We start from the raw sequence: 16,902 nt of genomic DNA, 5'->3' as shown, positions 1-16,902 counted from the left end.
TATTAGACACAAAATAAAAGTTTAGGTACTCAATTGGGAAAAATAAAAGTTTAGGTACCACATTAAGATAAGGGTCAAAGTTTAGATACTAAATATGAAATAAACCCTTAATTAAATTAAACACTACGAAACCACACGTGTTTGATTCATTCATGTGCTACGTTTTGTTGCTTGAAGCCTCATGTTGATGTTTTATTGAACTTTAAAGGTCCCTCACCAACCTCCACCGTGCACCAAAGTACATGCACTACCATGCTATATAAGTTGTGGTCCATGTCCTACAACTCCTAGCTTTGCACTGATATTGTGCGTAACTGAACCACCTAAATTTAATACAGGATGAAAGCAAGCTTAATAACTTTATATGAGTATGAAGTTTTATTTTAAAGGTTTCGGTTGAAACTTAAGAAAATATCTCACTTAATATATCTATTGATATGGAGTCACTCATTTAATGCCAGACAATTGTATTTACAGACTCTTTTCATTGAATAATGATCATTTAATCAACGGGTAAATGGTTTCTGATTTATTTAAATTTTTTATAATGATGATTTTTCAATAAAGACCTACAGTGTAGACGTTTCAAATCATCCAAATACAATGTGAAATAAACTCCACAAGAAATCTTTTATTTACCCTTAAATGAGGAATCCCCATAAGAGTTCAGTTCATTTTATGAGTTTTTCTTATACTAAGACCGATAGTGATTTAGGATTTTTAATCAAGTCCTTTTAATTTTCTTCTTTGATGGCTTTTTATGTTAGCTCACTCTATACCCTAAGAAGGAAAATACTCTTCAAATTGGGAGAAATACCCCTCAAATAAGGGGAAAGACTTTATTATGAATTAAAATGATTTTCTTAAAAATTAAAAAAACTTTAGTATGAATTAAAAAAAAATATAAATTAAAGAATTTTATTATGAATTAAAAAGATTTTTCTTATAAATTTTAAAACACCGCTGCATCTTTATCTAAAAATTGTTTTTCTACAATACTCAGGCCTAATTATCTCTTGTATTTAATTATAAAATTCTTAACAACAAAACTTGTGTTGTACCTCATAATTAATAGTACACAAGATGGTAGATAACCTTGACGAACTAATAAAAGCGAAAAGCCAAAAAGGGGTGGCGGTGGTTTGGGACTTGGAAGAGAGTTGAATTAAAGAGAGGAATTAATTCAAAGAAAAAGGGCAAGCAAAACAAGTGGTAGAGAGGTTGAAACCGATTCCAAGAGTAAACAACCCGATCGATTTCACACACACGCTAATAAATATAAGAAGGTGGGGTTTAGTAGTAGTACTTTTTTGTGCTCCAAAGTAAAAAGGCCATCAACGACTCTAATTAAGAGTCCCCCAATGGCTACCGCACACACACGCACACAACTTACCCACCACCATCTAATCTGATCTGTCAAACTTGTTCAGTTAGTTGGACCAAAGTGAGTGAGAGAGTCTTTGTAAACTAATGCGTGGCTTGTAAGATTGCTAAGAACCTTGCTTAGCTGCCCATATGATATATATGATATGATTCTAAAATTTGCTTCACTTTTCACTAGGAAAATTCATATATGCAATTGTGTTTGATAAATATACGAGATTTCCTTGTTTTGGGGAAGAAAAGTGGGGCTGAAAATGAACCATTGGAAAGGGAACACGTACATTAACGTTGTTGAAGCTCAAATCAAAAGGGCACGTACGTTTTTATATGTGTGTGGTGTGTGGTGTGTGGTATGTGGTGTGTGGCTTTCGTGCATTTGATGCAAAACTGAAATAAAAGAAGAGTAATTGCGTGCGTGGTCCTTGGAACACTTAACTAATGATATGTATCTACATTGCATGCATGTAGGTGGCTGTGGCTTATATTTCATTTATGTCTCTTGCCTTCCTTACAGCAGAGGATAAAGAAAATGAATGCAGATCGATCAATGCTTTTCTTTTTCTTCTAAATAAGTTATATGTATTTTCCAACTTTAATAGTAATTAAATTGTACTCAAACTGAAAGCTAGCTAGCTAGCTTGCACCTTTTCCTTTTTATTTGGCTATAGATGAGACAAATATGCACTTGCATGGGTTGGGTCCTACCTTGATTTTACCTTAATTGAAGAATGTATTTCAAAGATTACATGATTTACATCATGGAAGTTTCCAAAGATAAAATGCTTAGTAATTATTCTTTCTCGGAAAGAAATTAAAATTGGTTATAAAGGTTGCCATCCCACTTATCTCACTCATTTTTAACGCAAAGCATGATGATGAGGTGGGCTCAAGGAAGGAGTACTATAAGGAGAAAGTTGAGAAACAATGGAGCTACTCATGCAAATGTCATGGAAACGTTTTGAATTTGAGTAGGGAAGCTAGTGATATACAAAAAGTAGCTTCCCAAATTCTTCCATGGAGTAATACACAAGGAACTAGGAGGTGCATATTTAGCTCATTTTATACCCAATTAGTATGTTAGTTTTTTTGGTTATATAAAAAAGAATCGAATTCTAAACTGATATTAATTATAACTCATTATCTCATTCACTTACCATTGACGAACCGATATTAATTATAATTCTAACTAGTATGATAGTGCTTTATTTGTTCATATTGAAGTATTTTGTACCTTATTTATTTCTAATTAAAATACTGACATATTAACTGTTCCTATAATTATAATTTGAGAAAAAAAAAATTGTTTGAGTTTATCATAGTTGGTCTTTGGGATGAATAATAAATGGAGTGTTGCTTTGCTTTAGCATGATAAGGTTGTTGTGGCCAAAAAAAAAAAAAAAAAAAAGCATGATAAGGTTGTTAGCCGACTTTTCAATGAGTAGAGAATAGTGAATAGAGATTGATGGATGTTGTTGTTGTGTATGCGTTTTGCAATTGCTTGAACGTGCCGTTATAGAAATTGGTGTGTAGATGAGTGATGAGACAGATATACAAAAGCCCAGCGCACATAGCACGTTTGTTTATGTGTCACTTTGTAACTTGGTTAGAGACTTTGAGACCTAAAAGAGCTTTCAGTGTGTGACTCTTTCTGCTACGTAGGCAAATCCTCAATGAAAACGAATTCACATCTTTATACCTTCTAGAACGTTTTAGGGAGTGATGATTATGATGATGATTTGTGAACTCAAAATTCAAATCAATATATATCAAATTATCACGTAATGATTTGCAATGACCACCTGGGCCTAAGATTTTAGGTGAGGGTTCCAATTCATATGTAAACAAGTGGTCTTCGTGTTGTTCGTGTCGTGTTATTTTATTTTCATGTCAAATACAGAATGCCAGATCCAAAATTCTAACCTTGAAAACCACATTCTGTTTGTGCTAAGAAAATTTAGGTATTACAAAGAAAATAATGCCCATATATCAATTTCAATCAAATATGTTGTGGGTCTGAAATCACCTTATGAGGCAATAATATTTCACAAATACCCAGTTTTCTTGTACAGATACTAACAACCATGCCTTGATTTATTTACAGATACAAGATTAAGGCTCATGTCCATGGTCCACCACATAAACAAGTTCCATTGTAACCACCTTTCTGTATCGTCAGCAGAGATTTTTTACATAGTTAGGCAAACAGAGAATAAATATAGATAGAATTAAGATGCTTCAGCAAATCCAACTGTCATGTTTCCATAGTTGAACACAGTGTGATATCGACCCATGAAAACATCTCCCAAAATCCTGCATCACATATAGGAAAAAGAAAAGAAAATAAGAATCATCTGGTTATCAAGCCTTTTGCATTGATAAACAATTAAAGGGAATCCATTTTGTAATGGAAGTGTTCAGCAAAGATAGGAAGAGGTAAATACCACAATGGTCCTCGAGGAGGAGCCACATCTAAAGCTATAAATCCACTAATGCATTGAGCTGCAACTCCCTCCCCCACTTTGAGAATATACTGATCCACAAAACCAACATTCAGAAAAATATATATTAAACTAGTGGGATGATAATATTCAAATTGACTATTGGAAATATAATATCCAATTGCTCGGAAGCAAGGCCAAATGATTTATGATTGATGTCATGACACCATACCTGCTCTGGAGCAAGGTCAAATACTTTACCACCAATGGTAAATGATACACTGGGCAAGGAGGATAGAGCGCTACATTGAACTGATGATTCTCCATTTGGACTAGGAAGACGTTCACAGAGCTGCAAGTGAAAATCTGCATGAGCTTGCAGCAAGGAGCTTTTCACAGAAACATGAATAAGAAGTGTAATTTACCTCATTGACATAATCCAAGATCTGATCCTCTGTCTGATTCAGCCTTAGCCGATTCTGCATCCATACCACAGCCATCTCACAAGCAGTACACGCAACATCATGCAGACCATCAGATGTTGTTTCTATTTTCTCATCCACCACAGTTTCAATGCCCATACTGTAAAGATGTTGACACATTTACGTTAAGATGACAAAAGAAGTGTCACAAGTGGTTACTACACTCATATATTAGTATTACTACTGTCCTTTGTACAACATCTTTAAGAAAATAGGGTGAACTGCATCTGACCTCACACTGCGAGTTCCATCAAAAGTACAGAAGCCAATTTGAGAACAGATTTTTTGGGGTCGTGCCTATAAAACATGCCAGTGAAAGCATATATCAATTCATTGCAAGGGGTTTACAGCAAATAGGAATAAGAAAGAAACAGATCAGTAGAAACATTGCCCACTTGTATCACTGAAATGCACAATAAAAGGTAAAACACAGATAACCATATACCTGAGCTAGCAGCATTTCCAGTATAGTTTTCCCATACTGTGAAACCACAGTCTTGCATTCTTGGCTTACAACACCAGAGGCTCCAATGGCATGATTGATCTGAGTGATAACAGTCTGAAAAAGTGACATTATGCAATAACATTAATCCAAATTTTCTATATATAGATTAAAACAAATAAATGAGAAGATCACAGTGAAGTGGAACCTTTTGAAAGCAACAGATGATGCCTTAGATAGCAATATCCCAGGTTCTAAACAAGGTGCATGATGCCTAATTCTCATTAAAAAGCTTTATATATTCACTCCAAATCAGATGAATGTATGAAAAGACAATACAGATGACATTTAAACCCGTTATATCAACTAGGCAAATGCCTATGCAACTTCATAGGCCTCTAGCTCGATGGCTAGAAGACTCCTTAGCAACATTCACTTATAGGAAGCGGATTGGAACTTAAAACAATAGACAACTAGGACTATTCACCCAAAAGGACAGGTTTATGGCTAATTGTACTAGTAAATACAAGAATAAAGGATGATTTCCAAAAAATTGTTATGACTGTATGTTTGCCTAGAATGCATACCGTTGGCCCTGCCAATAGGGAGGTTCCTGAATCAGCAATTGCTGAACAACCACTGGCACAAAATCCTGTAAAGTGACATAAGAATTTTTCAATACCATACCAAGCAAACTGGCTAAGACCATAGAAAGTATCTACTGTCTCAACTTAGTAATGTTTCAAAAACAAGTTCCATATCATTACCAGATGTTTCACCGCCAATTAGGACATCACCCATATCAAACTGCAAAAAAAAAAAAAAAAAAAAAACAAACAAACAAACAAAAAGAATGAATGAAATAAGAAAAAAAGAAGAAAAGAAAATAGCAAGTACAAAAATCTATAAAATATGGTAATAATTTGGATTGCCAACCTGCCAATAGCCTTTTTGAGTCACAGGAACATATGTATGCTCACCCTTGTAATGATTAGAGTCAACCCCACCAAATACAATCTCACCCCCTTCTTCCCCTTCAATATTGCGATTTAACCAAAATGAAAAAACTGGTTCTTTAACAAGACCTTGATTGACCAAATTATACCTGTTATAACAGCAAAAGTAAAAAGATAATTACACACCTGACACAATTTGTTCTGTTTAAAAATGCATTTAGCCAATTAATATGGAAAAAAATAATTAGCATATTTTATGATTTTAATCATTTTACATTTATGAATTCAATCAACTGATTCAGTATATTTACGAGCTAAGTAGCATTGACTTACCAGACAGGCACAGCATTTCCAACTGAGATCTCTTGAAATCCAAGTCCAAGTATACCATCAAACTTAGCTGCCAAGAATGTGATGCTAGGCTCTTTGGTTGCCTCAATAAAATCCTAATAACCAGTAGTAATAGTAAGTGTAAAAATACAAAACACTGAAAATCAGCAAACATACATTCTGTCAAAACTTACCTGATTCTTAACAACAAGATTGCCAACTTTGACATGGTCCTGGCTGAAGAAACCTGAAATTGCACCAGTTCCATAATGGATCGCCGCAGATTTCCCTACATTGTAAAATGAAAACACAGCTAAGGAAATAAAGATTCTTACAATTAGTTTCTACATCATTGTTTATGGAGAATCAGTTTTTTCCCCTTGACTTCCAATATTTGTTAATAATCCAATGTTTATAAAGAAAAAAATATAGAAGGAGTGGGGTTTAGGGAAAGGGAAACTTGACAACCATACTGTTATCGGAACAAGAATGCCTTGAACCAATAGGAACATACCATTCTTTGTGTATGTGCTTGATTGGCTGGACTTATACTTGGAGTGAAAAAAGCAAGCAACCTGCAATCCAATTCCAAAGCAAACCAATTGCAAGAAAACTTCATTTGACAAAGTAGCTTTAATATAAAAAAGACTACAAATAGCAAGGGAAAAAGACTTAATAAACTTACTGAGAAGTAACACTTTGCCGAGGGCACCCAGAGATTTGAACTTCCGGTGTCAAATATCACGGTAAACTGCTGAGCAGGTGTGCCAATAGCAATCTCACCAAAATACTGAGCATCCATATAGTTCTTTAGTGCAACAATATCAGTGTCCTCAGAATCCCCAACATTACCACGGAGATGATACTTCCTAATAGGGGCTATTTGCTCATTAACAATGTTTCTTCCATGGAGCTGAAATTTTTGATCTAATTTCAACTTTTTAAGTCCAATTCTGACCAACCCATCATTGCGTGTGGAAAGCACCACATGGGATAGAAGCAGAAAGAGAAAGGGAGTGACCAAACTGGCCCTAAACTTGGTACCCATTTGAGAAACTGCAAAAATAGCATGGGAATTCGTTGCTCAAAGATCACTCAAATAAAGTACTGAAAAAACTTTGACAAAATATTAACAGGGTCTCTGTTTGATTACTGGAAAACTACCAGGAAACCAGATAATTAATATAGTGAAACTTAAAATTTATTTTCTTTTGACCTTTTCCAATATTTTCTCGGGAACCAAACGGAGCTTAAATAAACCTAGCACTCAACCAGCAAGAACGGTAGATACTTTAAACGAAAACCATCTAAAACATGTGCAAAAATAACCGATTTAAAAGCATTAATGTAGACTATAATTATCAGACATTATTTTCAACTGAAAGTTACTTACATGTCTGAATTCTGAGTATGGATACGAAGGAGCAGAAGACGAAAACTGAAACAACTAGGAAACTCTCAAGTCAGAAAACAAAAAGAAGAAAGGGGGAGGTTCGTCAGCATTGCGGTGTAGATTCTCTTTCATGTTACAACCGACGATGGACTCAGATACGCTTCATCGACGGTTAGGAAGGAATTTCACTTTTGTGAGTTCAGGCAATGTTGATGTGTCGCACTACAATTGGTTACTAGTGGAGCCAACTGAAAATTGCCGTTATTCTTGGCTCAGCTACCAGTCTTGTTTTGAAACTCTAGAAGTCTTGATATTAGTGGCGCCTTTACGCGACTCAAAAGGTTAAGGCCCACGAATAATGCCAGAATAGTTGTTCATCCTGCTGGACCTTAGGCTTGAACATCTGGGCGGCCCATTTTGAATCCAAGACTTTAGTCATAGGGGTTGCTTACTTTTGTAGACTCATTTTCACGTATGCATGATGCTTTGTCAATTATAGTTATAGAGTAGTATTAGAGGCACTAACTAAATTTTAAATTTCTAGATTCTATGTACTATGGCAGTATTTTATTTATTCAATAATTGAGTTCACCATGACAATTTAGTGAATAAAAATGGCAGTGTTATAGTCACACCAAAAAATTTCTCATATTATTGATATTCATAACCATGAACTTATCTCTTGTCTTAACCCTTAATCCTAACTTCCTAATCTTCAACTTAATCCTTATCTGAATTCTCTTTTATTAGTAATGAGAAAAACCTCTCACAACTCACTCTCTTCTCCTGTATAAAATCTTAAGGCAAACCTCGGATACATGATATCACCTATAATTCTATAAACCACACACATCATGTGTAATCAAAACTTAGAATCGATGGTGTAAGTTTAGAATCATTCCACACTTACCATTTTATATTTGGGATCAGGATTCCTTACCATGTTTTAATCTTGCTCATTAAAGAGAGAGTAGAGAGAGAGAAAAAAAATGAGAGGGTTGATGACCAAAATTAAAAGCATGGTAAAAAAATAGGTAAACAAATGGATAGAGAATCCTGATCTTTATATTTGAACCACCATTCGGGTTCATATCTCAACTCTCATCTCCAACATCATATAAACCCTCATCTTAAACAGCACGCGTATAGTTCATCCATACTCACCATTCATATCATAAGGTCATATCAAATTATAATCTATGACGAGCAAAAACCAAAAGGTCTCTTTCTCTCTCTCCCTTAATCCCTTTTGTTAACGTGTCAAATTAATCTCATGACTCTCATCCTTTTGAATCACTCTGAGACGTTTTTGTTGACTCCTTCTCGACTGCCCACCAAATACACATGACTCCAAAGAAAGAATAAAATCCATTGTTCTTCTTTCCCCCATTTTCATTTTGCTTTACCTTTTCCTTTGTTCTTTTCCTTCGACTATTCATAGAACATTGCAATAAATAAAGCATGGCTGACAAAACAACAGTTCCACTATTTCCGGATACTTACAAAAATGGAAAACCAATTTGCACTCTTTCCTCTTTCTTTGTTTTTTCCTTCATCTTTATGGGACTTTGAACAAACATACAATTTGGACATATTATTCGAAATGACAAAGAATATAAAATCTATGGTTAATCAATCCCCCTCCACCAAAAAAGAAAAAATAAGTATATTCTCACTTTCTCCCAGCCCAAAAAAGGAAAAAGATCCTATATAAAAACAAAATTAAAAAAGTAGCTTTGCTTTAGTTCCCTGAAAAACTGGAATTGCTAATTTTATTGTTGCAATTGCTATTGCTGTTGCTGGTGGTGTTGCTATTGCCATTGTTGGTGTTGTTTGCGAGGTTGGTAGTAGTAGCACTATTGTTACTGTTGTTGTTTGGCTGAGCATTGCCAATAATAGAGGTGATGGCTGCTGCTAGAGCTGCAGTGAAGTTTGGATCAGCTGCAATGGCAGCAGTGGCAGCAGTGACAGTGTCAGCCAATGAGTTGTGCTGCCCTTGGTGCACTCCAGAAGGCTGTAGCTGGTGACTCAATTGGGACCTGTCCATGTCTTGGGACATTTGGAGGCCAGAGAATTTGGACTGGTTGTACAGTGCCTGCCCAAAAATTTGGGGCAGCAAAGAGACTGCAGGGCCATTGGTGAAGTTCTGAGATGGGTTTGTTGGGAATGGGATGTTGAATTGGCCTGGTGGCCTTTGGAATTGTAAGGGGTTTGGTGATTGGGTTAAGTCCAATGTAACAGTGGGGAATGGGGCTGAGGCTGAGATTGTGGCCATGCTGGAGGAGCATGGGAGGATGGTCCTGGTGAGAAAGTTGGAGTCTATTAGGCCATCTGCACTTGGCATGGACCCAGAGAGTAGCATCCGCGCCGCGGATGAAGTAGTTGACGCCATTGCCATGGCCGCAGGAGGCAATGGGTGGTTGTGATTGCCTTCATATGTAGTGATGAGGATAGTCCGATCTTCTGCACACCTTTGTACCTGTTCATTCATACATGTTAATATGATATGTTATGTTGTGAGATTATGAATGTGAAATTACGCTGATTATATGATTTTACAAGAAACGAGAGCTTACTTGTTTTCGAACCGGGCAACCAGCAGCCATGGTGCATCTATAATAAGCACGAGGACATGGGTTTCCCTTTGCCATCTTTTGGCCATACTTTCGCCATTGACATCCATCAGTGATCTGAACGTACCCAACAAATTTGTCGAATTAAAAATAACACGTTGATCTAAAAGTTAATGTCTTAGTAAGATACAAGTATTTGTACTATAAGAGATGGAGGTACGTACCATTGGTGCCTCAGATCGAGCTCTGACTGAGACTCGTGCCTTCCTCATTGTAGCCTCAGTTTGATCAACCTCTTTGGGAGAATTGAGCCTTTGAACTTTGTTAGGCCCCCAAGTCTGCGACGGTTGATCTGGGCTCTCCTCTCTTCCAATTCCTCTCCCAAATTCCTTCTTCTCCTGATCAAACGACGCAAGCCCCTCATCACCATGCCCAGTAGTAGTACTCTTCCCATTTTCTCCCATCGATCCAGACCTTTCTCGGCTTCTTTCGTCCGAAGAAGACTGCGAAGGCTCGTCGGCTTCGGCATTAGCAGCCAGCCCAAGATCCATAAACTGCCTCGGCACCACTAGCGTTGGTCCATTGCCACTACTCAGCTTCTTGTTTTCTTCCACTTTCCCTTCAAACACTCCATGACCTTCAGCAGCAGCAGCACTGTTCTGTTCAGCCTTTTGGGTCTGCATCAAAGTCAGCAAATGCAGCTGCAGAGCGTTGTAGTTGGAAGTGACCTGATTGAGCCTGCCCCTCAAGCGTTGGTTCTCAGCGTTCATTCGCTCCAGCTCAGCTTGAAGAACAGCCAGCTGAAATAATCAGTGACATGAGAATTAATTAGTTAATCCAAGAGTTTAATTCTATTTAATCACGATTCAGATTTTTCACATTGAATATGATGTCTAATTACCTCACTTTTAACTCTTTTATCCTCTATGTTGGACGAAATACCATCGTCCACCACTGATTGGTCACTACAAGTGTTTGTGATGAGAAGATTCAAGCCAGTCTATACATAATTAGCACAAGTAAAATTAAAACCATATATAATACATTCAATGAATATGATTATTTGAATCAAAATGTTTACAAGGGTCGCTTACGTTTACGTTGAATTCCATTGGGGTTGGAGCATCCAAGTCCAATTTTTGATCAGCAGCGTGGTCTGAGGCTGCAGCATGATGAGCCTTGTCTTCATGGTTCTTGCCATGATCAGCGAAGAAATCCCTCTCGTCTATGACTTTACGCTTTTCGTTGGAGGGTCCCGGCGAGGAGTCACGGTGGTCGTCGTGGCCGGTGCAGTTGAGGTTGACTGAGAATTGGAGAGTTGGGGGAGGAGGAGGAGGAGAAGGAGGAGGAGGAGACCTCTGAATTGTGGTGTCCATAAAAAATGAATCAATAGCAAGTTTGTTATTGCTGTTCCTGCAGGGGTTGTAGTGGTTGTGGCGGTGATGATGATCTTCTTGGAAGGAGTTGAGGACTATAGGGTTGTGGAGAGAGAACCCAATTGGATCTGAATCAATGGAGAGTCCACTTCCTTTGGCCATAAATCCAAGAGAATTATAGAGAGAGAAAGAGAGAGAAGTGTGTGTATGTGTAGGTGCAGGTGTATGTGTGTAGTGTATGAAGAGAGAGAGAGAGAGTGCAATGGACTCGGCAATAAAAGGGGGGGTTGGACTTTAGAAGAAGACCCAAGTGCAAGAGTAGAAGTGGTGGTGTGGCGTGTTGTTGTTTTTATGTTGAATATTGTATTAGATTGGGGATGAAGAAGAGAAAATGAGGAGGTTTTAGATTTAGTGTGGGAAATTGATAGGATAGGGATGCAACGGGATGCTCACATTGGAAGGTAAAAGGGAAATTAATGCCATTTCTAGCCACTTGAATATGGCTTTAAATATCACATGAATGAGTGATGGCTAATACTCTATATGGTCACATCACATGATGAGTAACCCTTGGTCATCAACAACTATTCTTTTTTAAGTTTATCTTCATAATGAAAAATATGAAAACAAATTGTGGAAAATTTTATTTTGTATTAGTAAAACTATATATGTTTTAGCAAATAAAAGACTCGAGAAAGAGGGATTCTTCTCTGTGCGACTTTTAATGATATATTGCCATGTATTTTTATTTCAAGTAATGTTTATTAATTTTTTAAATTAAATAGAATATATAGCGTCGTAATACTAAATGGTCACATCATACACATGGTACAACTACCACATTCAAGATTTTTTTCTCGACAAAGCATTTATCATATTTGTCTAATAATGACCAGGTGGTCCAGTTACATGGAATTTTGATATCTACATGGTAATCTATTTGTGAGAAAATCATTTATGATCTTGTAATATATGCAATGTCTTTCCTAAAAAAGAGAGGTTAACCTACAATTATTAATTAAAAAACCTACAATTAAATACAAATTATGTGATATTTCATTAAAAAATAGTAATCATACGGTTCATACTTGTCTAATCATTAGTAAAATTTTCATATAATATGTGTATATATTTATTATCTATTTTTCTCTCATTTTTATACATAGTGAGAGATAGATATATATAATATACGTATATATATATTGGGAGTTCATGAGATATAAAATTTTCTCATTTTGGAAACCGTCCCAATAATAAATAAAAAATGAATTAGTGACTGTGATGTGTCAATCGTCTTCATACATACACAAGTTTCTCTTAATTGTGATGATGATAATATTAGTTTTTCATGAGTTTCCAGGTAAATTAGTATTATACAGAGCAGAGTGAGAGAGGGATATTAAATTGACTCGATAAAAAAAAATTAGGGGTGATGACGGATGAGAGGGGACAGTGGGTCCCGCGTGAGGACAGTCGTTTGATTTGGCTTCGATGCGAGAGAGAGAGAGAGAGAGAGAGAGAGAGAGAGATTGATGCGTTCCAAAAAAACTTAAGAGTCCCGATTGGGCCGGCGTTTCTTGCTCGTGGAAAGCGAAGTCTGAGTCAACGGTTTTGATTTTGATATGGGACATGGGGCGGGCCCACATGAGTTGCCGACTGGTTGCTGGGGCCCACATACCATTTTTTCTTCTTGTTTTCTTTCTTCACTCCGACTTAAGAGCTAGGACACGTACCATGGGCTCCATTCGGATTTCGGACCGAGGCTGACGGGTTGACTCCGTCCCCTCCGATGGACCTAATTACCTCTTTTATTATATAATAATACTACACTTATCATATTTTTATACCACAATTTCATACTATTTTATATGACATTTATACATTGAACACTAAAAATTAAAAAATAAAACTTAAAAATGAAAAATGAAATACCATTCCAATAAAATAATGACACATTAGGTGAGATACAAATATGAGAAAAAAAATGTGGGACAATTAACATTATTGTTTATTATATAGACACCAGATCGAACCAATAAGATGCTAAGAGCCTTAGAAAACAGATAATAATAATAATAATAAAATTGAAAAAAATAATGTTCCATCAGTCTTGAGTCTTGACTTTGTTTTGTTCTTTTTTGGATTTTGGATAGAAAACAATGTTATAATGGTTTTATGTGGGTAAAATCATGAACATGATTCATTTTGTAATTTAAAATCAAATGAGTGAAGATTATTGCAAAAGATCTTTTGCATGTCAAATACGCAAGTACTGGCTTGTTTTTCTTTTTTGATTGGGAAGTATTGGCTTGTTATATTAATTAGACTACATCTACACACGCGTGCAATTGTATATCTGTATCACTGTATGATAGAGAAGTAAAATTTTAAAATATTATAAACAAATTAAAGGGAAGTTCATTTTTCTGGGTGTGGTAGTTGGAGAAATACAAAGTCAGAATTATGAGAAAGTCAAAATTATTACCTAGCTATCCATCTTCTAGTATTTCTTTTTATAATGTTGGTGATGTCCCGAATTTAAATCTCTGTTTCTAAGTTTTTATGGTAAAAAAAGTGAAATTGTACTGAAAAGTAATACTAATTTAATCGTAGTCATCGTCGCTTGTAAATTTCCTTCAACAAAATGCAAAAAACTTTAATTTGATGCAAGAAATCTTCTTCATTATCTTGTTAATTTGTGCTGTTGAATAACAAATTAAACATGGGGCAACAATTAATGTTGTTAATTTCTTATATGTATTCTAAATTAAAATAAAGCTAATTATAATAATGCATATATGTTTGGTAAATGAAATTGATAATGGTTGCCAACTTGCCATGCCATTAATGTGGATCGAGCTAGTTGCCCGGCCATGATCTCTCTACTCTCTTGCATGATGAAGCTGGGTTTCCAATTAAGCAGTCAATGAAAGGGGCCGCATTGTTTGAAAGGGCAAGTAATAAGTCGTCAAAAAGAGCAAATGGGTAGTCAATCTTTTCCTCTATCGATCTATAATTCTATACCAGCTTAGCTGCATCCCTTGATCTTCATTAATTCACACTCCCAAGTCCCAATTGCTTCTCTCTGATCTCTCTCTGTACTTGGACGTGATTCATGTGAGTTGTAATAAATTCTACAGCAAACAAAGAAAATTGTAGCTTTAATTATAACTAGTTTCCTTCACTAAAAGTAACACTATATAGGGGAGTCATGGGACCAAACACCAGCCTCTTCTTTGAAATAAAGCTCGATCCAACTAGTAACTTGGTTGGTATGCAAAGAGCAGTTTATATATGAATTTATGCATACTTTTTGTGCAAGCTACACAAAAGATATGTGGAAAAGGAGAGTATATAGGGCCCAATTGGAAAAGGGTTTAGGCAGCTGTCCAAAGGGAACTAATATAATGGTTCAAAAAGTTGTACAACATATATATCCATGGTTCAAAAAGTTGTACAACGGATATTACTTAATTACATGTCGAATAAAACGTGATTCAATTAATCAAGTTCTTTCTAGTCATCACTCCAAAGTAGAAGTACGTACTCCTCTCTTGTAGCTAGCTTGTTCAGTTGTTCTATATATATATATATATATATATATATATATATGTTTTAGTTACTTTAAAAAGTCTTTTGAATATATAGAAATTAAAAAACAGCTGTGATCATAAGCCACTACTGAATGTTTCTAAACGGGAGTGCATGCCATATACATACATATAATGATTGTTTAATTAATCTCTATATATTTTATTAGAAATTCTGATCATAAGTCCGAAAACAGTAAAGTACTTGAGCTCATTGCTTATGGAAGCCATTTTTTTCTTTCTTGTATACAAAATGATTGACAATTTGCAATAGAAAAAACGTGCATGCCTGCGTACATGTATGGGCCACAATTGTGGAATCTATTAAAAACAAAGCAAGTGTGAACTGTGAAGTGCCATATTGGCCTACTGCAGGCTAGCTTCTCAAAAGTTCATGCAACAGCTGCATGCTTTTATTGTTGTAGCTAGCTAGATATGTACATTTTTTCTCTCTTTGGGTTCAAAAGCCAACTTAATTCAGAATCGCTTTTAGAATAATTGCTTGACTAGCTATAGCTTGCCTAAGTTAGTTAACTTTTGCTGTTATATATATATATTCCATGTATGCATGCATATATATATATATATATAGCTTAATTATAATTAATTACTGATTTAATATAGTCTTAGAATAATATTACAGTCAGTTCTCAAACCGACGGCTATTATAAAAAGTTTCTAAATTGTTTCAACTGCTGCTAGCGTAACAAGATATATCTCTTACAACCACTCCACAGTACCCATTTAAATTACTCAAAACAAACACACATGCAGTACTCAAACAATTACACAGTAGGTGAGGGGGCTCTTGATGTTAATCTTTTCAATTTTAAATTTTAAACTAAGGTCAGCTGAACTCTGGATTTATTAACTTAATTGGGTTCTTAATTTTAGTTGACAAAGGTAATTAGGGTAAAGTACTAGCTAGCAAATAGTAATTCTAAACAACGTAGAAATTAAGATATAAGTTTAAAACAAATTAAGTAGTTTTAAATATATAAGAACAAAATCAACACCAAAATAATCAGGAAGTAAAAAGTAATAGCTAGTAAATGATGGAGGAATTGGTTTATTAAGCCAAACCTAGTAACCTACTCCATTTGAAGCTTACATATATAATACATTACTTTTTGCAAAGTGATGCATATATGATATATGTATGGGACCTCCTAAATATTTATAAAGAAACAATGAAATTACCAAAAAGAAAGTTGAGGGAACAACTAGCAGTGTGACATTTTATCAACGTTCCAATATCTGACTACAGATATATGATTTGTTGAAAATTAGCAGACCATAGTAGCAGTAGAAAAAATAAATATATAGAAAATTAAGGAACATGAAAACGAATATCATGAATTATATATTGGATTTATTAGCTGGGGCAGCCTGGGCTGCTGGAGAGAAGACTTGGACTATGATGCTGTTCAGGTTATGCGTGTATCTACCACCTTTTTCAAAGACTAATTAAACAAATCTGATCATCATAAAGGTGCAGTGTGGATACGCCAGACGCAAATGCCTTATTAAATTAACAATTATAAGAAAACTATTTGATTAATTAAGAAAATTAATTAAAATAAATAAACTGCCCGATTGATCAGTTTGGGGACTGCCTGAAGAAAATAAAAGATATTTGTCACAACTCACACGTACAGCTAGCAAAGTTCATTTCATTATACATCATGTTGTAAACGAGGGACCAACGTGTATGCTTCTATACCATTAAGGCATCGCTTTCATTTTTCAAAACTTCTAAATTTAAATTATCAGCAGATATTAAACACATTTTTTTAATTTAATTTAAATAATAATGTAGAGGCAAAAATAGTAATTAATATATATATCCATCATATCACTTTTGTCAAAGTTCTAAATAAATTTTTTCTCTCAAGATTCAAAGCCAATCTGATGATGAGTCCATGACCAATGAAACAAG

At 35.3% G+C, this 16,902-nt stretch overlaps 2 protein-coding genes across 4 annotated transcripts; both read right to left on the bottom strand.

The window, feature by feature from the left end:
• Positions 1 to 3,344: 3,344 nt before the first annotated feature.
• LOC147288122 (aspartic proteinase A1-like) lies at positions 3,345 to 7,582 on the bottom strand. 2 transcript variants are annotated; one of them, XM_086239080.1, is made up of 14 exons: positions 7,425 to 7,582; positions 6,717 to 7,087; positions 6,546 to 6,606; positions 6,226 to 6,320; positions 6,035 to 6,147; positions 5,682 to 5,850; positions 5,513 to 5,552; positions 5,333 to 5,397; positions 4,749 to 4,862; positions 4,536 to 4,600; positions 4,247 to 4,403; positions 4,054 to 4,173; positions 3,825 to 3,913; positions 3,345 to 3,693 (listed from the first exon to the last, which is right to left on the bottom strand). In XM_086239080.1, the coding sequence occupies exons 2-14, from the start codon at positions 7,077 to 7,079 to the stop codon at positions 3,609 to 3,611; spliced, it is 1,536 nt and encodes a 511-aa protein (XP_086095206.1). In that variant the 5' UTR covers positions 7,080 to 7,087; positions 7,425 to 7,582; the 3' UTR covers positions 3,345 to 3,608. The 2 variants fall into 2 exon arrangements, with proteins under 2 accessions (XP_086095206.1, XP_086095207.1); XM_086239081.1 differs by lacking the exon at positions 7,425 to 7,582 and adding an exon at positions 7,248 to 7,388.
• Positions 7,583 to 8,890: 1,308 nt separating this feature from the next.
• On the bottom strand, positions 8,891 to 11,791 carry LOC147288121 (putative WRKY transcription factor 31). Of its 2 annotated transcripts, XM_086239572.1 has the most exons (5): positions 11,092 to 11,791; positions 10,899 to 10,997; positions 10,222 to 10,797; positions 10,001 to 10,114; positions 8,891 to 9,903 (listed from the first exon to the last, which is right to left on the bottom strand). In XM_086239572.1, exons 1-5 carry the CDS (start codon positions 11,533 to 11,535, stop codon positions 9,166 to 9,168), a joined length of 1,971 nt encoding a protein of 656 aa, XP_086095698.1. In that variant the 5' UTR covers positions 11,536 to 11,791; the 3' UTR covers positions 8,891 to 9,165. The 2 variants fall into 2 exon arrangements, with proteins under 2 accessions (XP_086095698.1, XP_086095699.1); XM_086239573.1 differs by lacking the exon at positions 10,899 to 10,997.
• Between the last annotated feature and the right edge of the window lie 5,111 nt (positions 11,792 to 16,902).

The sequence above is a fragment of the Dryas octopetala genome, chromosome 4, assembly GCF_963921425.1.
Source record: "Dryas octopetala chromosome 4, drDryOcto1.1, whole genome shotgun sequence".
NCBI classification, from domain to species: domain Eukaryota; kingdom Viridiplantae; phylum Streptophyta; class Magnoliopsida; order Rosales; family Rosaceae; genus Dryas; species Dryas octopetala.
The sequence above is the reverse complement of the archived record's forward strand: the minus strand, read 5'-3'. Positions and strand labels throughout refer to the sequence as shown.

Coding starts and splice junctions, on each gene's coding strand:
- LOC147288121 (XM_086239572.1), bottom strand. CDS start 11,535: ATGGCCAAAGGAAGTGGACTCTCCATTGATTCAGATCCAATTGGGTTC. Junction 10,998..11,091: donor CAATGGAATTCAACGTAAAC/GTAAGCGACCCT, acceptor AATTATGTATAG/ACTGGCTTGAATCTTCTCAT. Junction 9,904..10,000: donor GTTGCCCGGTTCGAAAACAA/GTAAGCTCTCGT, acceptor ATGAATGAACAG/GTACAAAGGTGTGCAGAAGA.
- LOC147288122 (XM_086239080.1), bottom strand. CDS start 7,079: ATGGGTACCAAGTTTAGGGCCAGTTTGGTCACTCCCTTTCTCTTTCTG. Junction 5,851..6,034: donor GGAAATGCTGTGCCTGTCTG/GTAAGTCAATGC, acceptor CTGTTATAACAG/GTATAATTTGGTCAATCAAG. Junction 4,174..4,246: donor TCTTGGATTATGTCAATGAG/GTAAATTACACT, acceptor TTTCACTTGCAG/CTCTGTGAACGTCTTCCTAG.